The 26545-nt window shown below is 39.1% G+C and overlaps 1 protein-coding gene across 1 annotated transcript in view; it reads left to right on the top strand.

Annotated features, from left to right (window-relative positions):
- The window catches only part of CDH2 (cadherin 2), a 199542-nt gene that overhangs the window by 146309 nt on the left and 26688 nt on the right, over positions 1-26545 (top strand). The window contains exons 4-14 of the mRNA XM_037025358.2: positions 682-828; positions 2795-2950; positions 5130-5274; positions 7857-8029; positions 15406-15543; positions 16193-16378; positions 18633-18886; positions 20304-20446; positions 23258-23491; positions 23788-24021; positions 25907-26046. Of these exons, the coding sequence (XP_036881253.2) occupies positions 682-828; positions 2795-2950; positions 5130-5274; positions 7857-8029; positions 15406-15543; positions 16193-16378; positions 18633-18886; positions 20304-20446; positions 23258-23491; positions 23788-24021; positions 25907-26046 (1950 nt within the window). The remainder of the gene's footprint in view (positions 1-681; positions 829-2794; positions 2951-5129; positions 5275-7856; positions 8030-15405; positions 15544-16192; positions 16379-18632; positions 18887-20303; positions 20447-23257; positions 23492-23787; positions 24022-25906; positions 26047-26545) is intronic.

The following is a 26545-nucleotide window of genomic DNA, read 5'->3' as shown; positions in this document are numbered from 1 at the left end:
AGAAACCGGTAACGAATCAAGTGAAAAGATGTTTCTGTTCTTGCTGATGATTCACTGAAGCCACAAGGCCTGATGGTTAAAATGTCTACAGATAGGGAAAAACAGAAGGAAACGTTGACATCCAGCAGAGATTAATACCCAGTGTGCAAAGTGGGTCATCTACAGCATCCATCATGGCTGACATCGGTTTAGAGTAATTACAGCATTAATTCTGTGGGATTTAATAGGGTCATAAATATTTAAAGCATTCCTAGCAGTATGTGTTAAACTTCTCTTGGAATTCAAATTATATTTTAGCACATTAAGATCTAAATTTAATGTACAGTAGGACATTACCTGAACTGTGGTTTAAACTGATGAGAGATATATAAAACAGTACTATTAAATTTTGCTCAGTGTTAACTACTGTCTAAGATGGTTTATGGAAACTGCAAATAATTTACACAGCTGTGCCACATAATAAATTGTTTGGAATTCAATTTTTCAATGAATAGTGTAACCAAAAAATGTTGCGGTGTTTTCTATTATTTTAATAGTGAGACAAGGAAAGGGCCTCCAGACATTTTCTCATTCATAATAGACTGTGATTCCTATGCTGTGGGTTATCAATTGATACTGACATGCTTTCAGAAAATGCTTTTCCTGGCACTCAGTATTGTCTTGTTGTATTTTAATGCAAAGGAATTGAGAGAAATTGAAGAAATAGTATTCCCAAGGCAATTGACTAAGCACAATGGCCACCTACAGAGGCAGAAGAGAGACTGGGTTATCCCTCCTATCAACTTGCCAGAAAACTCCAGAGGACCTTTTCCTCAAGAGCTTGTCAGGGTAGGGTGGCACGATTCTGTCTCCGTGGCATGTGTCAAGAGTATGTTTCAAATACCTTTGTCTATTTTTTCACAATGTAGAGTTTATGACATGTATGTACTAAACTGATATCTCTGTGTGTAGATGAGATGTCTATAATGGTTTAGAGAACCTCTTCTCATTTTTTTATTGTCTCAGATTATTTATAGGTAGAGCTCTCTGTAGGTCCTATACACCATGAATGACAGTTTTCTTGGTGTGAGTATGTAAGCTCTAACTCCAGCACACATACACACCCTCACCTTAAGCTGCCTTACAACATGCACACACCTTTGCTGCCCTGTCTAAGCACTGCGCTCTCCATGATGAACTTTGCCCTCTAAGATAGCTTTTGGGCCAAAGAAAAATTAAAAGGTAATCATTGCAAAATGTGCCTGCACCAAGTGCATTTGAGAATTTTTTAAAGAAAAAAAAAATGACCTCTGATACCATTAACAAAATCTTCAGGACCATGTAGAAACATAGCCTTTTAAATCTGAGAAGTATGATTTTTACTGTTACTCTAAATGCATACCATCAGATATTTAGAGAAAAAAATGCAGATATTTTTACATGTTCAATAAAATTTGCAACCCATTATTTATTACAAAGAACAAATTTTTAAGATAAAATCATCATATACCCATTTATTAGAATGTAAATGTTTCTGTATATGATTAATAGCATTCCAATACATGCTTGCTGAAAGCTATATTTTAAAATTTTTGTTTTTTATGTTTACATGAATTATATTTATTATTCACTATTATATAAATGTATTACATGTTATTTATATATTATTTATTTTATATGTACATACTTATGCTGTATATTTTATTCTAAAGCACATTATAATTCAGTTTAATAATGAACAACATAACCCCCAAATGAAAGTGTTTTTTAGTTTTATATTTTAATGGAGAATGGGAAAAAAGAACTTTGCCCTAACTTAAAAAAAAAAACAATAACTAGATTCTATTACTGAATTAAGTGTAATCCAGTACATAAAGATCTCTTATTATCACCTTTAAACAGTGTTAATTGATTGGCCCTTTCTCTGTACTATCCTTCTCCCTCCCTTTCTGTAGTCTGTGACTTCTTATCTATAAACTTACTTTTCTTGGCAGTTGTTGTACTTAGAGGAGAAGGCAGTGAGCGTATAATGGGTGTAATTTTTGAGAGTATAAAAATATTTTTTTAATCATTTATTGTATGCTTTGTTATTAATAAAGAATTTTAAGTAATAGGTGACACCTGAGAATGATATGGAAAGCTTTGTTTGCAGTGAGTCATATCAGTCCAGTGTAGGTACTGAGATCTGACTTTCAGGCGCATCCATAATATTAGAGTTCCCGTGTGAGGCTATTTCACATAATATTCCATTGAATGAATAGACTATAATTTTAATAACAGTTTCTTATTAACAGACATCTTTGTCATTTTATCTGTTCCTATGGTCTTTAATTATTCCCATTAAATAGTCCTAGAACACGGGTGGCACATTTTCATTGTGTTATTTGTGTTTTCATTGTGTTATGTGTTAACAGTTAGACAGTTAGTTCTTATCTTAACTGATGCAAAAAGGTAAACAAGTTTTATTTTAATTAAATTGGACACCTGTTCCTGGGTTAAACACTCTAACCTTCAAAATCCCAGGATAGAATCTGATACTGTTTTAAGAACTGACGCTCCTTAATTCTGACGCTTTGTACAGCTCTCGGTGAGTGTCCTTAGAGACGTTAATGTTGCCCCCAGCCTTTGTGGTTGAAAGGGACATCTCTTTTTGAAGCCTGTCACTAAGAAGCGAGGATGAGGAACAGGACTGAGAGGGTCTCAGGGTTTTCCTGGGATGAGATGGTGCTGGTCTGTACCTGGCGTGACATCTTGAATGTCTCTGAATGGGCTCATTTTCTCTCCTGTTTAATATGATTGTCGTCTGGATCCTCAGATCAGGTCCGATAGAGATAAAAACCTCTCGCTGCGGTACAGTGTAACTGGGCCAGGAGCTGACCAGCCTCCCACTGGAATCTTCATTATCAACCCCATCTCGGGCCAGCTGTCGGTGACCAAGCCTCTGGATCGTGAACTGATCGCCAGGTTTCATGTAAGACTTCAAGCAGCTGATCATTTTATGTACTAGTACTCTTCTAGATGTGTGCAAAGTTTAACATTTGCCTCTTATGTTGGCCTTAAAGCTTTGATATTGAGAGTTTTAACACCTTGTGTTGCAGAAGGTGAATATCCAATCAAAGTGAATTCTCTATTCCTGTCTTATGACAAACTTTCTTTTGAATTGTTTATTTTTTTTCTTATTGTTGTTGAGAAACTTTTATCTATTAGAGCTGCTTCATTTGTCATATATTTTCTCCTTTTGTTGTTTGTTTTTAAATTTTGTTAACAATTCTTACCTTATGATAATTTACAGTTTTTGCATTGTTAAGTTCATTTTTTTAAATTTTATCCTGCATTCTGGTTTTTGAGACGGTAATAAGCACTTGCCTACTTCAAGATATTAATCTCCTTAAATTTATCTGTTGTGTTTATTTTTATGCATCTAAATTTTTAACCTCTGTGGAGTTTATTTTAGTAAAAAGAGAGGGATAGAGACACATTTTGTTTTCCCTTATGGCAAACCAGTTGCCCCTTCTACTGAATTAGTGTTTCCATTGATACTACACTTACTCGCTCACTTTTTATTCCACATAGGCATGTGTTTATTTTTAGATCCTTATTTTGTCTATTAATATATTTGTTGAATTTCTGCACTTGTACACATTTTTAAATTATCGAAGTTTCAAATTATTAAAATATTGATATGTGGTAAAACAAGATTTTTGTAGATCTAAGCAGACAAATAAGCATATGAGAAATTTAAAACATTTTAAATCCTGAGTATTACTCAACACACCCTCCTCTCAAAAGCTTTGATTGTTTTATCAACCATTTCTTTTGAAATCCTTAAGAGAATATGTAATTCTAAGGTTATTTATGTTTTTTAAAACAACTCAGTAGTAAAACTTCTAAATCTTTCACAAAGACAGCATCACATTAGTGGGGAAACTTGATAGAGATAGCACATAGTAGTCCAATCTCGAGTTAGACTAGTCTCTAATTTATAAATATAAATAATGTCAACTAAAAACTTTTAAGTATCTCTTCCTCTATGAATTTTCATTATCTGAACTTATGTTGTTAAAACTTAGGAAATAAATATTTTCAGGTCAATTTTGGGGTAAACTTTTGTTCTCCTGGTTATCACTATTTGTACATAAAAGAGCAATATCCATAAACCAACAGGATCACAGAATTTCAAGGAAATTTCAGGATTTGATTCTGTTAATGTAATAAAACCTATTAAATAAGTGAAAGAAAAGTAAGATTATTTCTATAACTGTTAAAAAGGCAATAATAAAATTTACATTGTTTCTAACCTCTAAAAAATAAAAGGAATACTTTGATGCTTGTTTAAATGAGTAAAGCATATTGAACAGAAACCAATGGCCAGCATCATACTTAACAGGAAAACCACAGAAGCATTCTGTTGAAAGGAAATGATTTAATGGAACACTACACAGCCATTGAAAAGAATGCAATGGATCTCTATGTGCTAGATGAAAAGGTTTTGAAGATATTCTGCCAAGGGTAGCTGAGTAATTATATTTGCCTAAAAACAAAAATAACGAGAAAATTTCTAGAATACCTCTAAAACTGAGAACTCAGGCCTGGGAGAGGAACAACTATTTTACATACTTAGGTCCTTTTAACATTTATGAGTGACTTTTATTATTAAAAAAAACCCAGCTAGGTTCAGAATTCCTTAGGCACACTTATATTCCTGGAGTCTCTTCTGCTCCCTTGATCTCTATGACTGCTCTGCCGGTACCACATTTTTAATTACCCTGACTCATACGTAGGGCTTTGGCAGAAGGATCTAGGAGCTGGACAGAATTGGCCTCGGATAGGAGCTCTGTCAGTTAAGCAAAGTACTTAGCCTTTCTGAAGCTCCGTATCCTCACATACAAATGCTAATAATTTCTTCCTCACCCTTTTATGTATGGCTTAAATGAGTTAAAATCCATGAAGCTAAGCACAGTGCCTCACAGAGAGAATGCTGGCCTTTTGCTACTGTATCTACCATAATTATATGGAGTTCGGCCAATTAAAATTTTGACGGGAAGGGTAGCCCATCCTTGCTACATCAGCAGCAAGGTGAATGAATATTTAGTCTTCTCACTCGGGATGTCAATCTGTTAAAAGGTTTTGTTTTGGAATAACTTTTGCAGTTGAGGGCACATGCAGTGGATATTAATGGCAATCAAGTGGAGAACCCTATTGACATTGTCATCAATGTTATCGATATGAATGATAACAGACCAGAGTTCCTGCACCAAGTTTGGAATGGGACGGTTCCCGAAGGATCAAAGCCGGGTAAGTCGGGAGATGTGAGCTCTAACTTGGGGACTGTGTCTGGGAGTGTGGTGTGACCCAGCACTGATACAGGAGCAAGAGAAGGCGACTGTCACCTCAGTGTCATCTTTCATTCATGACACAGGGAAGAAGGAAGATAACTTAGGGGAATAAGAGAGAAACCAGAGAAGTATCACTCTACTGCCCACATCGACTTTTCCCACCTCTGAACACGTGCACACACAGGACCTGATTCGATGCTAGAGACCCTTTCATTCTGCTGAAGTTGATATGGTCATGGCAGCTAGTAAGTGGGCCCAGAGGCAGCAGATTTCTTTCACAAAGTACAGTTCCATCCTGTCAGTCATAGCAGCAGCTAGAGGCTCAAAGACACTTGGCATTCCCGGGACCAAAAGCAGAGTGGGGGCTCAGGGATGGCTGTGAGGGCTGCTGCCCGGCTGCACTGGGTGTTTACTTTCCCGATGGCCCCAGGGCCCCAGGCCTCCCTTAGTGCCACAGAAAGTGACCCGGCCTACACACAGCAACTGCTAAAGCCATGTGAGGTTTGACTAAGATTTTTCTGTTCTTGTACTAAAAACACAAGACTTTAGTCAGTCACAGGAGAACAGCAAGACTAGAAAGGCCGATATCATATGGGAAACTAGGGGACAGGAAAAGCAGTTGATAGAGAAACAGCAAAAGGCAGTGTTTTGCCAGCATTCCTGAGATGGTGGTTTGTTGTGTTTGGAGAGTTTTAATTAGCCTGTTCATTTTTTTCCTATTTAAAAAAGCCTCAGTGTTTAAAATTGTGCTATTACCTCTGTCATCTATACCACTTCATGTAGCTCCTTTATGTATAAGCCAATATTTGTGCACATAACCACCTATGCCTTAAATTGGTTCTTTTGCTTAGTTCAAACACACTTGTCGGTACTCTCAGACAAGAAGTGGGGGGTGGGCAGCTGGTTTGAGGCTACATGGATGTGCAGGAAATTCAGCCACTGTTGCTCCTTCCAAGTTACATCTCAGAGTAGCTTTCTTTGGTACTTTAAAATGCTATAAAGTCAAAGCATATTAAGCATACCCTTACTAAACACAAGTCATATACATATTCATAAACATATACATAAGGATAAATAAATGTTGAGCTTTTTTCGCCTAGTTTTTGGTTTTTCAAAATTATTTTCTTTTCTCTTCTATTGCTTCTAACTTTATTGAAAGTATTGCTTCCCCAAAACTGTCAAAAATAAGTCATTAAAACCTACTTATTATGCATTTGTCCATGAGTTTCCAGAAAGCCTCCCATAAATAGAACACTCTCAGTGATCATGAGAAGTAAAGACATTTCCTAGCACATGTCCTGTGGTGGTTCTATAAGTTTGAAAATGTGCTTGTAGGCAGCATTTAATAATGTCATGAATCTTGACTTAAACTGCATTGTAATCAACATTTTGGTTCAAGATTCTGAAACCAATTCTTTTGTTTTTACAATTCCTTCATCCAGTGAATGCTGATAGAGCGCATGCTGTGTGCTGGGCACGATCCCATCACTCTGGGCACAGCAGTGACAAGCTAGATCCTGCCCTGTTGGAGCTTAAATTATTACGGGAGAAAATTAAAAGTCAAGCAAGCAAATACACAATAAAGGTTTGAAAAAATTAATAAAAGCTATAGGATGGCACCCTTCTTTAGAGGGACGAGCTCTGAAAAGAGACTTGAATAATGTGACCGAGCCTTATTAATTTTGGGGCAAAAATGTACCATGTACAGGGAACAGAAACTAGAAAGTTCCTAAAGTGGAGCAGAGCTTAGAATACTCAGGCAGAAGCTAACTTGGAGATGGAAAATTTCATAATCCAGGTCTTATAAATATCCCACAGAACAAGCCTTCTTAAATAGTAACTACTCTCTACTTCTAAATGACACATTTTGTCTAGCTAGTTTAAGCTTATTTGGTCCGAATGCTTTGTAGATTTCCTTTCCAAAATGTCTAATAAATTGAAGTCCCTGAGTTTGTTATAGTGTTGTTTTAATCCCCTAAGAAATAAGCACTACAATGCCAAAGCCCTATTCAGTGTACCGAAACAGTAATGCATGGAGAGGTTCCTTATGACCTGAGTAAATGGACTGTGTACTGTTACGCACACAGCTTACTTTCAGAAGTGACTTAGGCACTGGGGAGAATCATGCTCAGCATGTCATCTTAGGGGTTATTGCATAATGGAAGAAACCATGGCAGAGGGAAGGAATCAGTGGCCATAAAATATGTTGCTAATGGCATCTGTGTTACTGATCATTTTCATTTTATGTAAACGAGGGTCTGATGTGGTCCTTCCTTTGAATCCTTTCTGTGAACGAATCTTCTAAGTCATGGAGTCTTTATAAATGAATACATTTTTAATGATTTTCCTTTCAAGTGTCTAAACCGCATTTTTCATTTTTTTAATGTGAGTACTGTTCTCAGCAGTGTTTTATCGAGTTTACACAAAGAAATACTTGTTTCGAAAAAGTGAGATTAGGATCAGTTAAAAAGGTAGCTATATACTTTCTATTAAGGAGACCCTGAAATCAGTGACCGTGCATTTTCTGTGTCCTGTGTCTAGGAACCTATGTGATGACAGTCACTGCTATTGATGCTGATGATCCAAACGCCCTAAATGGGATGTTGAGGTACAGAATCCTGTCCCAGGCTCCAAGCACCCCTTCGCCCAACATGTTTACAATCAACAATGAGACCGGTGACATTATCACAGTGGCAGCTGGACTTGATAGAGAAGTAAGCAAACCAAAAACTACGTTTGAGCTTGTTTTTAATCTTAAAGATGCACAATATTACATACAAGGTATCTCCAGGTAATAATATATCCACAATATTATTCAATGTTAATCGTGAAGCAATTGGCTGTAATATTTTCTTCAGAACTTCAAATGGGTTAAATAGTGTATGTGGTGCTGGATAATCACTGTGAGCCTTACATTGCTGGTCTATGTAATAGTCACATGATAATTGACTAAGTTAATTAGATACCTCTGGTATCTAATTTTTAAAATCCTTGGCATTCTCTGGGTTTTACCTTATATTCAAATATTTTTGTGAAGAATTAAATTAAAAATAATAGCCAAATAATATGTGCCTACATTTAGGATAATTTTCAGCATTCTTTTTTTTTAAGAAGCTGCAAATGACATGCATATGATTAGGTTTTATGTAGCCTCTGTGGATACCCTGGTCTAGCACAAAGGAGATTATTAGAACTTGCCCCTTAACTCTAAGGTTAACTTATTTAACAAGTTTGAATACTAGTAACTGCATTAATTATACTGATAAACCTTTAAAATTGTAAATGCAGAGAAACACACTTCTGAACAGGGTATTTTGTCGTAAGAGTGTTCAACGATGATGGAATTTAAATGTTCTGTAGTATCACAGTCTGAGAAGGAATGGGCATTTCAGTTAATCCCCGGCGGGCATGGACAGGGACAGACTGCATGCCCTGTGCTCCCACCCCTCTCTGCATCCTGTCCAGGTGGTGACTCCTGCCGTGAATGCTTTGCACATTTTTCTCCAGCTCGAACCTTCCAGTTCTTCGCATTCCAGTTTAAGCCCTGCTTATTATATGCTTTCCCGAAAACTCCGGCCTTAATGTGTATCTTTTGCACCCTTTCTCTGTTCTGTTCTGTTCTCTTAAGAGACTCTCAAGGTCATTATTGATCATCAGTAATCATTATATGAGTGAATTATCAAAGTGCCACCTCACAGAGGTTCGTGCTTTGTAGATTTCTGGCTGAGCCAGCTTTTGTAGTAATGAGACTCAGATGATGTACGTCAAAAAAAACATTTTACCTACCATAACAAATATTATTGACAAGGATTTTAGGAGTTGATTTTTATGATGCGTTATTTGCCTTAGTAGCAGTCACTTGAAATGGATCGAAGAAAACATTACTGTTGCAATTAATTACACACGCAAGATAGTGCTAGAAGCACTTTCATAAAGCATTACAAGCCAATCAAGATTACTTTATTCACAACTGAGCCAAAAGCCTTCCTTAGGAGCTAGAATTATGCCTATAACATTGTACCTATTAACTTCCAGGTGTCAGCGATTCTTTTTCTGAGATGTTTTGCATTAGAGATGGTTGATATTTCGTTTTTGTAATAGTACTTTTAGTTCAGTAATACTGAAAACAGGTGTGTCTTTTCACCTCTTCCTTTACTGTATGAAATACTATTCTTAAATGCCAATAAACTCAGCATGAATGCCATATTTTAGAAGGAAATGTAGGATAGCTTTTAAATTCTCTCTTAAGTGCCAAGTTGCTCGCATGCTAAGTAGGCATAGCTCACCTCTCAATCGTAATATTTCTTTCATTCACATTCTTCACTGTAAGATACAGAAATAGGGCTTCATCTCGTTTCATACAGTAATACTCCTATCACATTTAGCCTGGCAAATGACAAGAAAGATGCGTAGAGAATGAAAAGTCATTTTCCTCAGGCCAACCTACAATATTTATAATCAAAGAGAATGTGTTTTGTTTAGAGGGTGAAAGTCTGAAGTCAGACCACAGTCGTGGCTGAGTGTATCTTGCAATGGATGGAAGCGACTGTGTGCACCAACTCCCTGTTGAAACAACTGTGGTAAAGGGTTTATAACTGTGCAGTCATGGGTGAAATACAGTATGAGGAATAGCTTTTTGACAGTGAAATTACTAAACACAACAATGAGTTACTAGGAAAAATTGTGGAAAAATCTTCCTTTTCTGAAAGTCATTTAGCATAGAAAAAATGTCTCTATCTCAGATGGTTTATGGTCATGCTGCCTGATGCTGGGAATAAATTACTCTGACTTCTTCAGGCCATGTGCAGGCTTGCGATTCTTTTATTTCTATTAGAATTCATAGTGTTCTTTCTGTCAGAAGTAGGTTTGGTCATTGTTCTTCCAAGAAATGTGACACCTTCAAGTGACTGAACTCCTAATCAGTGGCATGCTTGCTGAGATATAGCGTTTTATTCTCCTTTTTTCATTTCCAAGTCTTCTATCATTTCTTCGGGTTTTCCAGCCTAAGAGGTACCAACACAAACCCTAGTCTTTAGTTCCTTGTCTCTCCCTGATGTCTTGCTGCGTTCATCACTGATGCCTATTCCTGGCAATTTCGTCTTTCCCTGCCCTTCTCTGTGGTGGCCCCTCTCCTGCCCACTTGGACCAGGACCCCAGAAGGGGCAGCCTCTGTCTCACCGTATTTGAGTGACGGCTCTGCCTGTTACGGTCCTTCTTGACCTCCAGTGAGTCAACCTGCAACCTCAGCTCTCACGACCGCAAGTGAGGATGATAGTACTACCTGCCTGGGAAGGTGGCTGTGTGCAGTAGGCATGAGGTATTCACATGGCGCCCAGTACAGTGTAGCCGCTGTTGCCCCGTCACTGTCATAAAGCAGCCCGGGCATCACCTGAGTTAGCCCCCTCCCTGTTTACTCCTCTTGTGATTTTCCTCATGGCAAAAGGTTTTCCTTCCTGATCACCAAGCCTGCTCCCCCTTTTGCTGTGCCCTCAACGCGGTGTTCTATCTGAAGGAGCAGGCTCTTGTTTGCTGTTGTCTCGGCCTTCCCTGCTCCACAGGATCCTCCCTACAAGCCCTATAGGCTCCTTCGGAGCCTGCCAACATGCTGTCACCTGTGGGGAAGTGGCTCTGCACAAGCCCCCCTCATCTAACCCCCTCAACTTCCTTGCGTCCTGCTCAGGAGCACCACGCACACAACTGCCTGCAATTCCTTGTACAAACCCAACGTCTTACCTCCTTCTGTTCTGTTGCCTCCTCTGCACAGAGATCCCTTTCCCATCTCCCCACAGCAGGCAAATCTTCACTCTCTGGCAGCAAGTCCCCTGCCCACCCTGGATGCCCACAGTTATCGGTTTCTCGGATACACAAAGATTGTTACGTAGACATTCTGTCTGCATTTTTGCTCCTGATATTGAGAGACCACTGTGTTCCTCATCTTTCCATCCAGAGCAGGAGCCCTGACAAAGTGTTCATGTTGCAAGATTTTCTCCTTCATTTCAATACCAGATTCCTGAAAAGACCAGCCTACATTGCTCTCAGCTCTCACTCCATCCCCACCTCCCTGCAAACTGACTTTCTGCCGACCGTCTTGAATCAGGAGGCACCTGTGCTAGGCACATACTCGCTCTCTTGAAGGGCACCAACATAGTGGATCAATTAATGGTACAGATTCTGGTCTCTCTGAGTCCTGGATTCAGATCTTGTCTCTGCTGCTTACAGCTGGGTACAGGTGGGCAAGCTTACTTGCCTTCCTAAACCTCATTTTCCTCGTCTGTGAAGTGGGGACAAAAAAAATCCACCTGCCTTTCAGGATTGTTTTGAGGACCAAATGAAGTAATGTGGAGTGTTTAGCACTGTGCCTGGCACATAGTTAGTGCTCAATCTCAACAAATGTTAATTTTTGTTTTTATTGTCAAGGCCCTAAAACAGTGTTGGCATATAGTAAGCATTCAAAACAAATTTTAAACTATAGATTTACAAGATAGATAGCACTATCGGCCCCTTCACAGACAAGGACACTGGGGCTTAGCATTAAAGAATTTAAACAGGGTCACAAACATGTACTTCCCTCCTGAGTTCTCATGACATTATTATGTAGTTGTCCATCCCCTAACCCAGTGCTTCCAAAAGCAAACCTATCATCTTCCTAAATATGTGCTTCCTGATGAATTTCCAATTCCGTGTGACCAGTACCACTGCCCCAGTCTCCCAAGATCAGAGTCTGCCAGCCTAGACCATGCACTGCCCTCCATCAGCAGGTCTGTTTCATCATCAAGTTTCTTTCAGTTCAGCCCCAAAATGCCTCTTGCACACTTTCTTCTCTCCAGACATTGAGGACTGTTAGATGTCCCCATTAAAGTTCCTTACATCACATCTTCCTGCTCTTATGAAAGTTGCTTTGCACATTTGGCCTGTGATCCATTAATATCTGCCTCCATCACTCAAGGATGGACAGCAAGGCCACCTCTGGTTGTGTTCATTATATTATCCCAGTAAATTATCCAAGGATCCAGTATGTATCTCATTCCAGTAAATGCTACATTGTCTGACATCTAGTAGATATTCATTAAATGATTGCCAAATGAGTGACTCAGTGTTTCTAGCTCTGTCTGCTTATGTCACTCTAGTTCAGCCTTTCAAAAATGTGGTACGTAGGTATCATGACTTTGGTTGATACATGTAAGGAAGCCTCCTGGGAAAAACCAAAGACCATGCATCTCTTAGATGCAACACCATCAGCCTGCCAGGCATTCATTTTACAGTATATTCATGGCAAGTGATAATAGTTTTTCATGTACAGTACTTTCACAATAAATTAAGTTTTCCAAAAGGGCATTAATGTCAAGACAATCAGTGACTCATATAGAAATAGGAGGATATGGCAGAATTGGGAAGATGGCATATGACTCACTGGAGTTTGGGAAACAGTGGGCTGGTGTATGTTCCCAGTATATGTTTTAATGGATAAATGAGAGCCAGCCATGTAAATAAGAAGATGGTTTTTCCCAAACCTGAAATGAGTTTCATAATGTAATGCAAGGCCTGACGTTTTGCATCCATTCATCCACCCAACCCCGAATTCAGAAGCACTTACTGCTTGTTTCTCACTGTCAGGCATCGTGCTATATACCAGCAGCATAAACACTGACAAAGCAAGGACCCTGGGGAGGAGTGTGTGTACATAGTGGGACAGGCGTGCAGATGGATGGCAGCCAGAGAAACTAGAGAGACAGCGCCGTGTCCTGAGTGGGCCGGCAGCTCTGCCTCAAGGACTTTCAGAAGCCATTTGTGAGGTGACTGGTAAGCTTCATGTCTACCAGGCTCAGAATGAAGGGAAGCATATTCTAGGCCAGGGATTCTCAACATCAGTACTATTAACTCTTTGGATCGGATAAATCTCTGCTGTGGGCCCTGGCCTGTGCATCATTGCGTGTCTAGCAGCATCTCTGGCTTCTATCCATTAGACGTCAATGGCACCCCGCCATTTTAACAACCACATCTGTTGTCATTAAAATGGGGAAATGTTTTTAAGCCAAGACCCCTCAATCAGATGTGGGTCTGTGAAGGTAGGAAGTCAAATTTTTATGGATTCTAAGCCAGTGATCCCAAACCAGATGCCCAGTAGCTAAATGAGGCAAGAAGCTGTAAATAGTTTGGTTATCTAACACAGAGGCTGTCACGTCTTCCTTACTAAATGCAAGAGCCTTTTACCAACCAGGCATCTATAAATGGAGATTAAAACATTTACCAAGTCAATATTTTTTATGTGAAGAGGCATTGTATCCTAGAAATAACAATATTCTTTTGTAACTTAAAGATTTCAAGACTAGCTTGAAGCGATAGGAAATTTCAAGTATTAGCTACTGATCCCAATATTTCAGCTCAGTGGGAAATTGTATATATTATGCTTGTACAATTTCAAAATAGACATTATAATTTCAAGTGCAGACATTAACAAAAAACTCTATCTCCATATAATATCTGTGTGGGTTTTTTGTCTTCTTTAAGAAAAATACTCCAATTTTTTCCCTTTTTTGGAGGATTTCATCTGTTTCTGCAAACAACAGCTAACAAAAATGGCATTTCAAAGTCATAACAAATTTTTAGTTTCATGATTTCCAGCTAGGAGGCTGAACTCAGTGCCCTACAAAAATCTCTCACTAACCATGGGACCATTAAGCTCAAATGACTCTCTTGATTGGGAAAGGAAATCATTAGGAAATATTTTAGCTGATGTAAGCATTATGGTCAGGTGTTATGGGTTGAAAAAAATTAAAATGGCTCAACCAGCACTATTGCTTTATTTCTTTTTTTTTTTTAATTCCAAAAAGTGTGGCATTTTCTCTTTTAGGAAGACAAAGAAAAAGACCCACTAAAATAAATAACTATCAGAGATTGACATTTGGGTGGACAGAGACTTAAAATCAAATGTGTGAGGTCTGGCTTTCCCTCCTACTTCTTTTTCCTTGCCCTTCCCACTAACAACTGAATCAAAAGCTACAATTTGTTCTGTTCTCTGTAAGCTCCAAAAATCCTTAAAAATGGCCATTCATAATGTTAGCTATATTTAGAATCGGGGATAACTCTATTTTGCAGTGGCAGTTTATTTTTGCATGAAGAAGTGAATTTTGTTGTTCAGAATGTTGTAACATTTATGAACAATCTGTATTTTTTATCTGTGCCAATTTCCATAGAAATTTCAAGTGATTTTAGGTATTCCTCTTGGCTAGGCTATCCTAATATAAAACTTTGTCAGCTAGGGCTATAGACTTCTCAGCCATTCTCAAGATTTTATATAGATACATTGCAACTTAATTGGCTCCCCATTTAAAAATTCAATCTGGACTTTGAAAGCAGTGATACCAATTTAATAATGACCATTTATGTGCAGATGTGTCCATATTCATCACAGATATGTGGACACAATGAGTGTGATGCCAAGATGGCAAGCCATTGAGTATTCAACTATTAAATACCTACTGTGTTCCAGGACTAAGGAGAGAAACGTAAATCCTTTAATCAGGTTTTGACTTCATTTAAGGAGGTATCTCCTGTATAGCTGTGAATAGTATGTACTAATGGGAATTAGGAGAAAGCCTTGTATCAACCTAGGCATAACAGAAAGAACACATACAAGACTATATAAAAAGAAAGCGTATGTACTTCATGAATTTTCAAAAGTTTTTATCATCTTCCATATTCTAAACTGGGTAGAAATTAATGTATGAGAAAGTAAATACAAACCAAATGACTTGAATGCTGAGTCAGAATGCTGTGAAGCTCAGAAGAAAGAGAAAGGTAGAAACCACAGAGAAGTTTCAGCTTACCTGTAAACTTCACACATCTGCAATGTGCTTCTTTCCACACACAGAAGGGCAGATATACATTTAAATCTCTCTAGACAAGAACCAGACCTGTGCATCTCAAGTTAAAGTAAACTCCACTTGGGAAACTTCAAGTCATGTTTATCAGCGTGAATGATGCTGCCTTCTCCGTGTATAATAAAGGGCCTGTTACAAAACCACTATTATGCCTTCTTAAAGAATTAGTTTCATTTAAGTGGTTATCTGTTATCTTTATGTCTTTTTAGAAAGTGCAACAATATACGTTAATAATTCAAGCTACAGACATGGAAGGCAACCCCACCTACGGCCTTTCAAACACGGCCACCGCTATCATCACAGTGACAGATGTCAACGACAACCCTCCGGAGTTCACTGCCATGACAGTAAGTGCGGACTGTCACTCCCAGAATGTCAGGTCTACCGTCCATTATGGAGAAGGTTTGGCATGAAGAATAAGCATATTAAATAGAGGTGGGATGGGCTTAACCAATCATAGAATGGCTGCTGACTCAGACATTTTCCGTCACTAAGACTTGAAATAAGGCTCCTAGTTTGTTGTCTCATAGTCTCCAGGTCACTGATAAAGGTGTTAAAATATGCTGCCTGGAAGAAATGCCCTAAAAGGATTTTGTACTACTGTAACAAAATACTATACATATTTCAGGATCATGAAACTAAGTGCATAGTACATAACTGATTTATGCTACTTCGTCAGTGTATAATTATTACCTCTTGAGTAAAATTATTTCCTTCAGACAAGTGCTGTCCTCCGACCCTACAGTAATCACCCAGGTACTCACAAATGTATGCTAATCTTAATATTAATGAAACTGTGGTACAATTTGGGATAAACCTGACCACTGGAAAAAGTTACAGTATTTTAAAAGTCAAACATAAATGCTGTGATTACCTGCATTACCTCCACGTTTAGTGTGGATAATAAAGATTTAATGGGGCAGTAAAATCTGCATCAAGATGCACTGTCCTTCAGGACCCATGTGGCTGCTCTGACTGGGGCTGTCTTTCCTGCAGTTCTATGGTGAAGTCCCTGAGAACAGGGTAGATGTCATAGTCGCTAACCTAACCGTGACGGATAAGGACCAGCCCCATACGCCGGCCTGGAACGCCGTGTACAGAATCAGCGGCGGGGACCCCACAGGGCGGTTTGCCATTCAGACCGACCCACACAGCAACGACGGCTTAGTCACCGTGGTGAAGGTAATTGTGGCTCAGGCCACCCATCTCCAACAGCCCCTCGGCTGGGGCCCATGCAGCCCCTCTCCTGTGGTTTGTGTTGAATCTGAGGGCTTTTTTTCTTTCAAACACCTTTAAACTTGGAGTTCATGTGTTTGGGGGAATCACATTTTTTACTTCTGACTTATGTTGAGGCTGTGGCCAACAGATGTTCTCACAGTATCCCTGGAATATGATTGTTTTTGAGTCACTTTGGGCAATATGAAGAATCTGAAGACAGGACTGTCATCCACAGTGTGAACTGTCAGTGTAGTTGACGAGTCAGTGACACAGCCTGTCCTGGTTTGTGTCACCAACTCATAGCTATTAGGACTGATGTGCACACCTACTACCCTCAAGTGCATGGCTTGTTATTTGAGTATCGGCTCAGGGGACAGACCAGAAGATAGCCCAAGAGTAAATGGGATGAGTAGAAATGAGGAAGGCCTACACTTTTAAAGGTTGTGAATTTACATGGCTGTTTTTGAATGCTATTTTTAATACTTAAAGAAATGGTGCTTCTGATTTTAGTTGTCAAAAAAAAATGCAAGTGAGTTCTGGAAGCCAAGAGAATGTTAACTTCAAGAGCAATAAATACAATAAATATAAGGTAAAGATTCTTTAAAGTGAATATCTCACCCTTTGGGCCCCCTGTGAAGTGTTTGCTTGCTGTCTCCCATCCCAACATGGGTCTGTAGGTGGACCCAAATGTTGGCCTTACATAGAAAGGTGTGCTGAGGTGTAAGTGACCAAGAATTCCACAGGTGTGTGAGTAGAATGGCAATTTCCCCCAGGAGGTGGATGTTGGAATTCTCTGAACTAGTAGCACAGTGAGCAAGAACACACCCCAGAGCCCAGCTATCTGTGTTCAAGTCCCAGCTCTGCCCTTTGGTAGCACTGTGACCACAGCAAATTGTTTTAAGCACTCTAAGCTTTAGATTCCTCATCCAGAAAGTGGGGAGGATAATAGTACCCAAATCATGGTGTCGTTCTGAGGAATAAATAAGCTTAATACACATTAAGGGATGTAGAGCTGTGCCTTCCACCTAGCATAAATAAATGTCATGGACAGTTAGTGTGACTAATGTAATCAAAGAATTCTATCTTTCTTTCTGACTTCCTTACTGTCTTGTTTAAAATAATTGAGAAAGAGAAGTTGAATTGGGGATTTTAGAGTGAGGGGAAGAAAACTGTGCATGAAGATGTGAGGAGGTGATCTAGGCTGGGAAACTAGGTCCGGTGTAGTTCGGGCTGATCACGTGGCTTTCTCATCCACTTCATTCAGCCCTCGATCATTCGTGGACTCCCTCTGATAACATAATCGTCCTGCCAGCTCCTTTTCATATTCTTACTGCACCGTAAAGCTTATCCCCGCATCTGTTAGAAGGTGATCCCGGGAAATTAAGGGTGAAAATACAGTCTGATCACTTGACTCCTAATTTCTTTTCTATTGACAGTGGGATTCAATGGAACCTTGAAAGTTACTGTTTACATTACGCATCATTTGTGCATTGCCTTTATCTAGGGTATTCTTCTTAGATTTGGGATTTTTACAGACCAGTGAACTATCCAGAGTCACTTTGGAAAATAGCCAGAGTTTTAGTTTGTAAACTAGTAAACTAAGGAATGAGCAGACAAAACAACAACTTCTATCTACAAACATGATCATTATTTAAAAGTGTGTGTGTACTTCAAAATGTGTACTTTACATTATGATTGATGCTTTAAATTGAGCAAGTTTAGCTTTATGAAAAGAAATCATATTTTCTAGGGTTTTATTTTTGTTTTTCTGCAATTCCTCAGACTTCTCAAAGCTTTCCTGGGTGAGGAGTGGTGTTTGTACCAGTGTTTGAGAATACAGTCTGGACCCTCAGGTTCTCACTTGACCTCAGATTATTTAGTATTTTTTGTTAACAATGCTGTCCTTAAAAATAATCAAGCTTTTGGATGTAGCTGAATAAATGCAATCAGCGCAATAGTAATACCCATTATTTTCTGAACATAAATCTTTGAAGTACCCTTTGAAGATGTATAAGTATCTGATGCAAATAAGTTCAATTGTGATAAATATTTCAATCATTGACCATGCTAATGCATGTTTTACAGAAATTTGGGAGGAACCTATGGTGTAGTGAATGAAAAATTAATGTTGGAAATGGAGTTGATAGGAGAATGAACTGCAGCTGCAAATATTCTTTTTCCTGCAAAAAATATGGTTTCCCTTTTCTTATTTTTCCAGCCAATCGACTTTGAAACAAATAGGATGTTTGTCCTTACTGTGGCTGCAGAAAATCAAGTGCCATTAGCCAAGGGTATTCAGCATCCCCCTCAGTCAACTGCAACTGTGTCAGTTACAGTTATTGATGTGAACGAAAACCCTTATTTTGCCCCAAATCCCAAGATCATTCGCCAGGAAGAAGGCCTTCATGCTGGTACCATGTTGACAACATTTACAGCTCAGGACCCAGATCGATACATGCAGCAAAACATCAGGTATCAAATGTCATGTACGGTGTTTCTGTAATTTGCACTGTGTCCTGTACTGTCTATAAAATGTATTTACCATTTGAACAAGAAACCTTTATTGGAACCAAAAACTTCTTATTTGCAAGATTATTTTTAACTATTTGGTGAAGTTTCCTCTCAGTACATCAATGACTATATTAGGGAAATAAAAGAGTAGATCAACTTACCTATTACTCAAAGAAAACAATGTTATCTGCCTCCTTTTTCCTGCCCAGTTTCCTTTCTTTTATAATCAATAATATTCAGCCTGTGCTTTTACACTGAACATCACAACAAGTTTCTAATGTGAGCAGAGGGGGGACTCTCTGAAGTTTATAACATCTTTTTTTATCCACACATGAAGAAAGAAAGAAAACTCAGGCCAAAACCAAGATTTAAGAGCTAATTCTTCTCATCCCTTACCTGTACAGTTGTTGGGGGACTTAGTAAAACAGATCTGTAAAGATTTCCAGCCTCAGCAAAATCTGATGTATCCTTCCTGTGAGCGAGTGGATGGTTGGCAGAGCACACCCCACACGACTATTACCCGTGCCAGCGAGGATACTTTTAAAAATAAGCTCATATTTTATTTCACTTCTCTTAGAGCTGCTGCTCATAGATAAATGCATATCTTCTTCATTTCTCTTTACAGTGAAATCAAGATAGATAAATCTGATTTGGGCATACTGAACTACCACCCTTACCTCAAAGTATAGGATGTGTTTTCCAACCTATGCTTTGGTTATCGGAGCTCAGAAAGCTCATCCCCAACCCAGAATAAAAAAGAGCTTTAACTGATAAAGCCACTGATACAGATAAAGCTCCTGTTCCTACTCAGACTGTGGGGCTGCCCTCGAAGGGTGTAGTTCTGAGGCTGGCCCAGTGGGGGAGAGCCAAGCAGGAATGAGATTCTGAAGACCCACCCCCCCCCCAGTGTGACCTCCTCTGCTTCTTGATAGCGTGGTAAACGTTTTAGGAGTGTTCTACAATAGAACATTCAACTTCTAGTATAATTTGTATTAAGTCTTCTACATTAGGGCTATGGTTTATTTAGAAGATATATTTGGATGTTTTTATCTGCACCATTGCTATCTGTTGAAAGTAATAAACAAGAGCTTAAAATGACGTCTGTCACTGGCCTATAGCAGGGAGACTGGGCTCCTAGTATTTCCCCTCCAGCACTTACCTGGTGCTTCAGGCATGCCTGCCCATACACAATTCTCATGTGCCTCCCAAAACCACTACCACAGAAATACTTCTCCAAGTTAAACTGCATTTCCAAACATCATCTACAAAACTGCAAGTTAATGGAGCTGATTACATTTGGAATTAAAGCTGTAATATATGCTTTATTTTTTAAGCATCATATCAAAAAATTTAAACTCACTGCACTTTCATTTTGTAGATACACAAAATTATCTGATCCTGCCAATTGGTTAAAAATAGATCCTGTGAATGGGCAAATAACTACAATTGCTGTTTTGGACAGAGAATCACCAAATGTGAAAAACAATATATATAATGCTACTTTCCTTGCTTCTGACAATGGTATGTAATTAAATATAGTCACTATGTTATCCTGTACGTTGTTAAAGAGAGCAGAGCCTGATCACGTGTGCATCATCGGGATATAAGGTGTTCTACGAAACTGAACTGTCTAGAAAACTGACCCTTACTGCTCTAAGGCCCCCACTTCTGTTTCTGTTTCCACTGGGCTTTCTATGACATGCAGGGCACGTCTTCCTTAATGAATGTGCCCAAGGCCCATGCCCCTCCATGGTAGCCCAGTATTGTGATTATGAGACTCTGTAGTTTTTCTTCCCTGCTACCCATGGATGCCTTATTATTGCAGATGGAGTCTATTCTAAATGCCTCAATGGCCCAGACACTATTTTCAAAGTGGTCTTTTTATATTTCTCCTAGCCAGTCTCTTTGTGGCCATCAGCTTGACTGTCTCAGAATTTTTCTTCTTTCTAATTCTCTGCCTCTAATCTGCCATGGACTAGGATACTCTTAATTTCATGCATAAATTGAAATATGTGAGTACACAAGCTTGTGCTGGTTTTGGAACGGATAGTTTAGCACTTTGGGTTTCCTTTCTGGGTCTCTGCTGGTTCCTAAATGGTTGAGATTAATGGATAGCACTTTTTTGTAGTTAGACAGAATGACTTCTTTAAGCCTGTAAAGGGTATGTTTTGCTCTGCGAGCCCTCACTATGATGTGTTTAACAGTGCAAACTCTGCATTCAGGTCTACCTGACCCCCTGTGTCGAGACTCCAGCTCTACCACTTGCTAACTGTGGGATTGGCAACAGGGTTTTACATCTGTCCATTTCCTTTCTCTGTTGAATAGGGATAATGGTAGCAGTACCTCACTCATAGTTTATTGGGGAAGATAAAATGGTTTGTACACATAAAGCTTTTAAAACATGGCCTGGCACAAACTTAAACACTCAAATAAATATTTGTTATGTTAATAGTTTCAGCACTGAATCAAAACCATATTTGAAACTCGGTTAATATTCAATGATAAATGTTAGCATCCAATACAAATAGCAGGCTTCAGTTTGGTGGCCAAGATGTGCATTTTGAAGAATGTTGTCTGTCAACACTTTTGATAAGAACAGTTTAAACGCAACTTTCCAAATCGCATGTAATAAGATTCAATGAGATTATTATTTATCATAAATCTATTTGGCGACAGGACCAATGCAATATTTCTTATCCTTTCTAATATCATACCTACTGTTTAAATATTTAGAGTTGAAATTTGGTAGGAACAGTTTCAGGCATTGCACATCAGAGGCACGGCATTGGGGTCTGTTTTATGCTTTCTCGCTGTATATAAGCTTTAGCTTTCCCCTAGAGTGGGAAATAAAGTAATATGTCTTGACCATTATGTTGAGATTTAAAGAGCTATAAAATTACATGCATGAATGTTGGTTGTGAGTTACACCCAGGTCTGTCATTCACCAAGGTGGATTTTTTTCTAATTGAGAGGGTGCTACAAGAGCGAAGTAAGTGGCTGAATCTAGGTAACTGTGACACTTGGCACGTGCACTTGACCTCAACTCGCAAGGCTGGCTCTGGAGCCCCAGTTCTTAATGGTGGAGCCACTCCTCTGCCTTCACTTCGTCACTGATCAGTCGTGTTTGCTGTGTACTGAGTCTATGAAGATGTTATTAGAGTCAGATAACATTAAATGTGATGATGCATATGCAAGTTGCTCAAACTCTGGCGTAAAGTGGTCCTGGTGATAGTGGAATATTGTTGACAGCCATGCTCCCCCTCCAGCTGACTGTCCCTGCTCCCAGAACCATCCACAGTTCTCAGACAGGCCCACAGAGTGTGTGTGCACCTTCCTAGTGGCATGTTCTTGGGCAGGTCACTTAAATCTCTGAGTCTCAGTATGATTATTTGGAAAATTTTTATATTTCTGTCATATTTATGTAATATACATTATATAATTAAATAACATAACCCTATCACATATTTATATATAATAAGATTGCATATTTCCACTATATACTTACATTTTATTTTATATATTTGTATATATTTATATTTACTTTATTATAAATATATCTAAGATAGCAGAGGTCAAATCACCAGACTAAATTATCACAAGAAGTGGTAGAAATGGTTTTTATAGTAGAGTGAGAATGGGTTTGGGACCAGCCTGTCAGGCAGACCAATTTTAATAGCAACCCCAGCACATAAAAGAGTGCGTGGCCACGAGCAGTTTGCAAAGTCTTAGGTCCCTCATCTATGTAAACCTCATTCATAGGATTATAATGAAATGATGCTAGAGCCACCTAACAGTTTCTCAAGCAGGTAGTTGGTTTATCTCAAATACCATTTCTCTTCTCCATGGCATTCCTCCCCCAGATGAGGCCTACAGGTCTGTCTTGCTTGTCCAGACTGTTTGGAAATTTCATGGCTGTGCTTGAGCTTTAAAGGCATTCTTATGTGTCTTGTGCACATGTCTTACCATCAAAAGCATCAGGGCCACAAGGTCACGATGCTGCTCTGCCTCCCGTGTGTCCCCACAGTGCTTGGAGGATCATGGTGTGAGCTGGGCCCAGTGTAACCCGGCAGGGCGGGAAGGTGCAGAATCGCACTCGTCTCCTGTCAGTGCTCAGCCCCTGCACACTGACAGCCCTGGGTCACCCCATAGAGGAAGCCCGGAGTGGCCTTGTTCCGAAAACAGGCTGCCCAGGTGCTATGGCAGCTAAATTTTTCCAGAGTTATGCAGTGATAAGGACAAAGAGGCCAGAAGTTTGGGGGAATTTCACCATAATTGACACTCACGGGAAAGAATTGTTCAGCATCAGTCTGTGATTTTTTTTCTCCCTTTAAGGAATTCCTCCTATGAGTGGAACCGGAACGCTGCAGATCTATTTACTTGATATTAATGACAATGCCCCTCAAGTGTTACCTCAAGAGGCAGAGACCTGTGAAACTCCAGACCCCAATTCAATTAACATCACAGCACTTGATTATGACATTGATCCAAATGCTGGGCCATTTGCTTTTGATCTTCCTTTGTCTCCAGTGACTATTAAGAGAAATTGGACCATCACTCGGCTTAATGGTAAGAAGAGGTTAATTATTTGAATATATGTGCAGTTGAGAGGTTTTGAAGCTTGATACGAAAAGTTAATTTTAGGTGCTTTATAATCTTTTCATTAACTATATTTTAAAAGCAGCTTAAAGTTTAAGTAAGATATTAAAAGCCCTGAAGGCTGAAAAAAGTCTTCACGATGCAGCACTGTGGGAATGGCTTAATATAGACCTCATAGGAAATAAATACATTCTAGAAAATACTATGGGTATTTTTCATTGTATGATGTATTAACTATCAAATGGGTTTTTTTTTTCTTTTTCTAGGTGATTTTGCTCAGCTTAATTTAAAGATCAAATTTCTTGAAGCTGGGATATATGAAGTTCCCATCATAATCACAGATTCGGGTAATCCTCCTAAATCAAATATTTCCATCCTTCGAGTGAAGGTTTGCCAGTGTGACTCCAATGGGGACTGCACGGATGTGGACAGGATCGTGGGCGCGGGGCTTGGCACCGGCGCTATCATCGCCATCCTGCTTTGCATCATCATCCTGCTGAGTGAGTACCACCACGGTCGCCAAGATGACGATTCTTTTCCTTTCCAGAAGGTTTAGCAAAGGAACTTTCAAAATATGCTAACAACTGTCTGATCTCCAAGTGTTTTCTTGCCAGGCATAGATGGGTTAGCCCAGTCCACTTTAGGAGGAACACCCTGAGCATCAGCCCAAGCACGTACGTATCTGTGGCAAACCCAGCCAGTGCGCCTCACCTGTCCCAGGCCTGTTGCTGTTTCCTGATACAGATGGCTTGGGGAGCTGGAGCAAACTCCTTTCCTAGAAAAATGTCAGGCGGGCCTGAGCTTGAGCCCTTATCTTCTGACATGACTGTGAATTTATGGCATGTAGTTGATGATTCAAGAAAATAAGTATATTGCTTTCCTTCGCTTTCCTTCATGTAAAGCACAGTCAGCAGCCTGCTCCAGTCATGCAGAGATCAAGATGTTTGTTTCTTAGGCTGCGTAAAATAGTTGAGAAGACTGTTCTTCATACAGCACACTTGATAATGGAAATGATGACACAGCTCAATAAATTATCTGTCTTTAGAGCAAGTCTAAATTAAGGAATTGCTCCTTTTTAAGATACTTTCCTATCTTTGGTTCAGTGGAATGCAAGAAATTAACCATTGGAAAGTACTTTAGGAACCACGTTTAAGCATGCAGGTTAAAAGGATAAATTGCCTGGGCCCTGTGTTTTACTGTGGAGCAGCAGCAGGACTTAGTTTATTGTGCAATCATGCTATGCACCAATCACTTTCTTGAAAATGTTGGCATTTCTTTTATGCTTTCTCCATTTACAAGTGTTCTGGTAATTTAGAATTCTGTCCCTTTATTCTAAGCAATTACTATAGAAGCCTGAGCATTTTTTACTTCCTGCGTGGAGACTACTTTGACTATAATTCGAAACCTGCATGCTATACTAATAACCCACTTGCTAGATTTAGCCCTGGAACAATGGCAAATGAGATCATGTATCTGGCTTTAAAAGTAGGATATTTACTTTTATGGCCAATAATAAAAATGTGCTCAAATAGGAGTCATTAAATCTTTTGCTTCAGGATGTAAAGTGATATCCTCAGATTTTAGTGAGAATGCACTCTAGATGTGCACTTAGGGACATGTCTCAATTTCAACTAAAATGTGACATATACAAGAACTTTATCCAGGAAGACTTAGATATGTGATGGAGTATGGCATGAAGAAGTGGCTATAGCATTTTGAAGGAAAATGAATTGATGCTGTTTTTATCATCAACCTTCTAGAAAATTTATTGTTCTAGACCTGGCACAAAAAGCCTGATATTATTTCAGGGTTCAAACCAGTCCCCTAGCCTCCTTATTGAAACGTGCAGTCTAGTAGGAAAGGGAATGCAGACTGGTGCAGTAGAAAAACACCAGCATTTGGGAGTCAGAAATCCTCAGGACCCAGTTGTCCATCCATTTCCAGTCAGCCCCCCTGTAGAAGTGCCTGCTCTCTGATGACCGACCAACCGGAAGGAAACAGCAGTTAAGTAACAAATAACAGTTTAACTTACTGTTGTTTGTTGTTTGAAAACAAACCGCTATGTGAAGAGTATTCCATCCCCTAGCAAGGCAAAGAAGAGACAAAAAGAGTTATTGTCCCCATTTGTAGATGTAACTGAGGACAGATGTTCATGCCATGAGCTCACAGGGCACCAGGTCCCAGTACCCAGGTCTTCCCAGTCTACACCCAGGGCTTGGGCCTGACATGTTCTTGTTTCTCTCCATGTGAATCCTGAGATAGGTAAGAGTGGGGGATGCACTACAAGCTTTTGACCCATCTGAGGTATTCATGTTAAAAACTGTGATTCGATAGCTCAAGTTTGAAAAATGATGACCTTTATGTTTTTGCTCTTTTGCTCTTCAGTCCTTGTTCTGATGTTTGTGGTGTGGATGAAACGCCGGGATAAAGAACGCCAGGCCAAGCAGCTTTTAATCGACCCTGAAGATGATGTACGAGATAACATTTTAAAATACGATGAAGAAGGGGGAGGAGAAGAAGACCAGGTGAGCCCTATTGTGAACTTTTAAAACGAAATCTTACAATCATGTAATTTAAATCATAGGACAAGTGTTACTATATTCAGTAAGGAAATGCTAGTGAGTTTCCTATTCTGTGTCTCACACTGTCTGACACTTGGTGAATTATTCCCGATGTGTGCACATTTCTTGACCGTTTTTTCTAAGTGCCAAATGTCAGTGTATTTATTTTATAGAAAATCATTAACATTGTTTCAAAGAGTTAGGGTTTAAACCCAATTCTGATTACAGTTACATTAATAAAAGCTTTTTTTTTTTTACAGTTTTTCTTAAGTATCTAAAGTGTAAGTAGGTTCTACAGTGGGATTTAAATATTCATATGGGTGTCAGGAAACACATTAGACCTTTCCATGAACATACTTACAAAGGAAATTCAATATTCTAGTCATTGTTTGAATCATTAGGATAAAGAGGCAGGCATAGCCAACAAATATCTTCCCTCAAGAGTTATATATTCATGAGAAAT

This window comes from Manis javanica, chromosome 9 (genome assembly GCF_040802235.1).
Source record: "Manis javanica isolate MJ-LG chromosome 9, MJ_LKY, whole genome shotgun sequence".
Lineage (NCBI taxonomy): Eukaryota > Metazoa > Chordata > Mammalia > Pholidota > Manidae > Manis > Manis javanica.
Note: the sequence above shows the minus strand (reverse complement) of the source record. Positions and strands in the feature narration are given on the sequence as shown.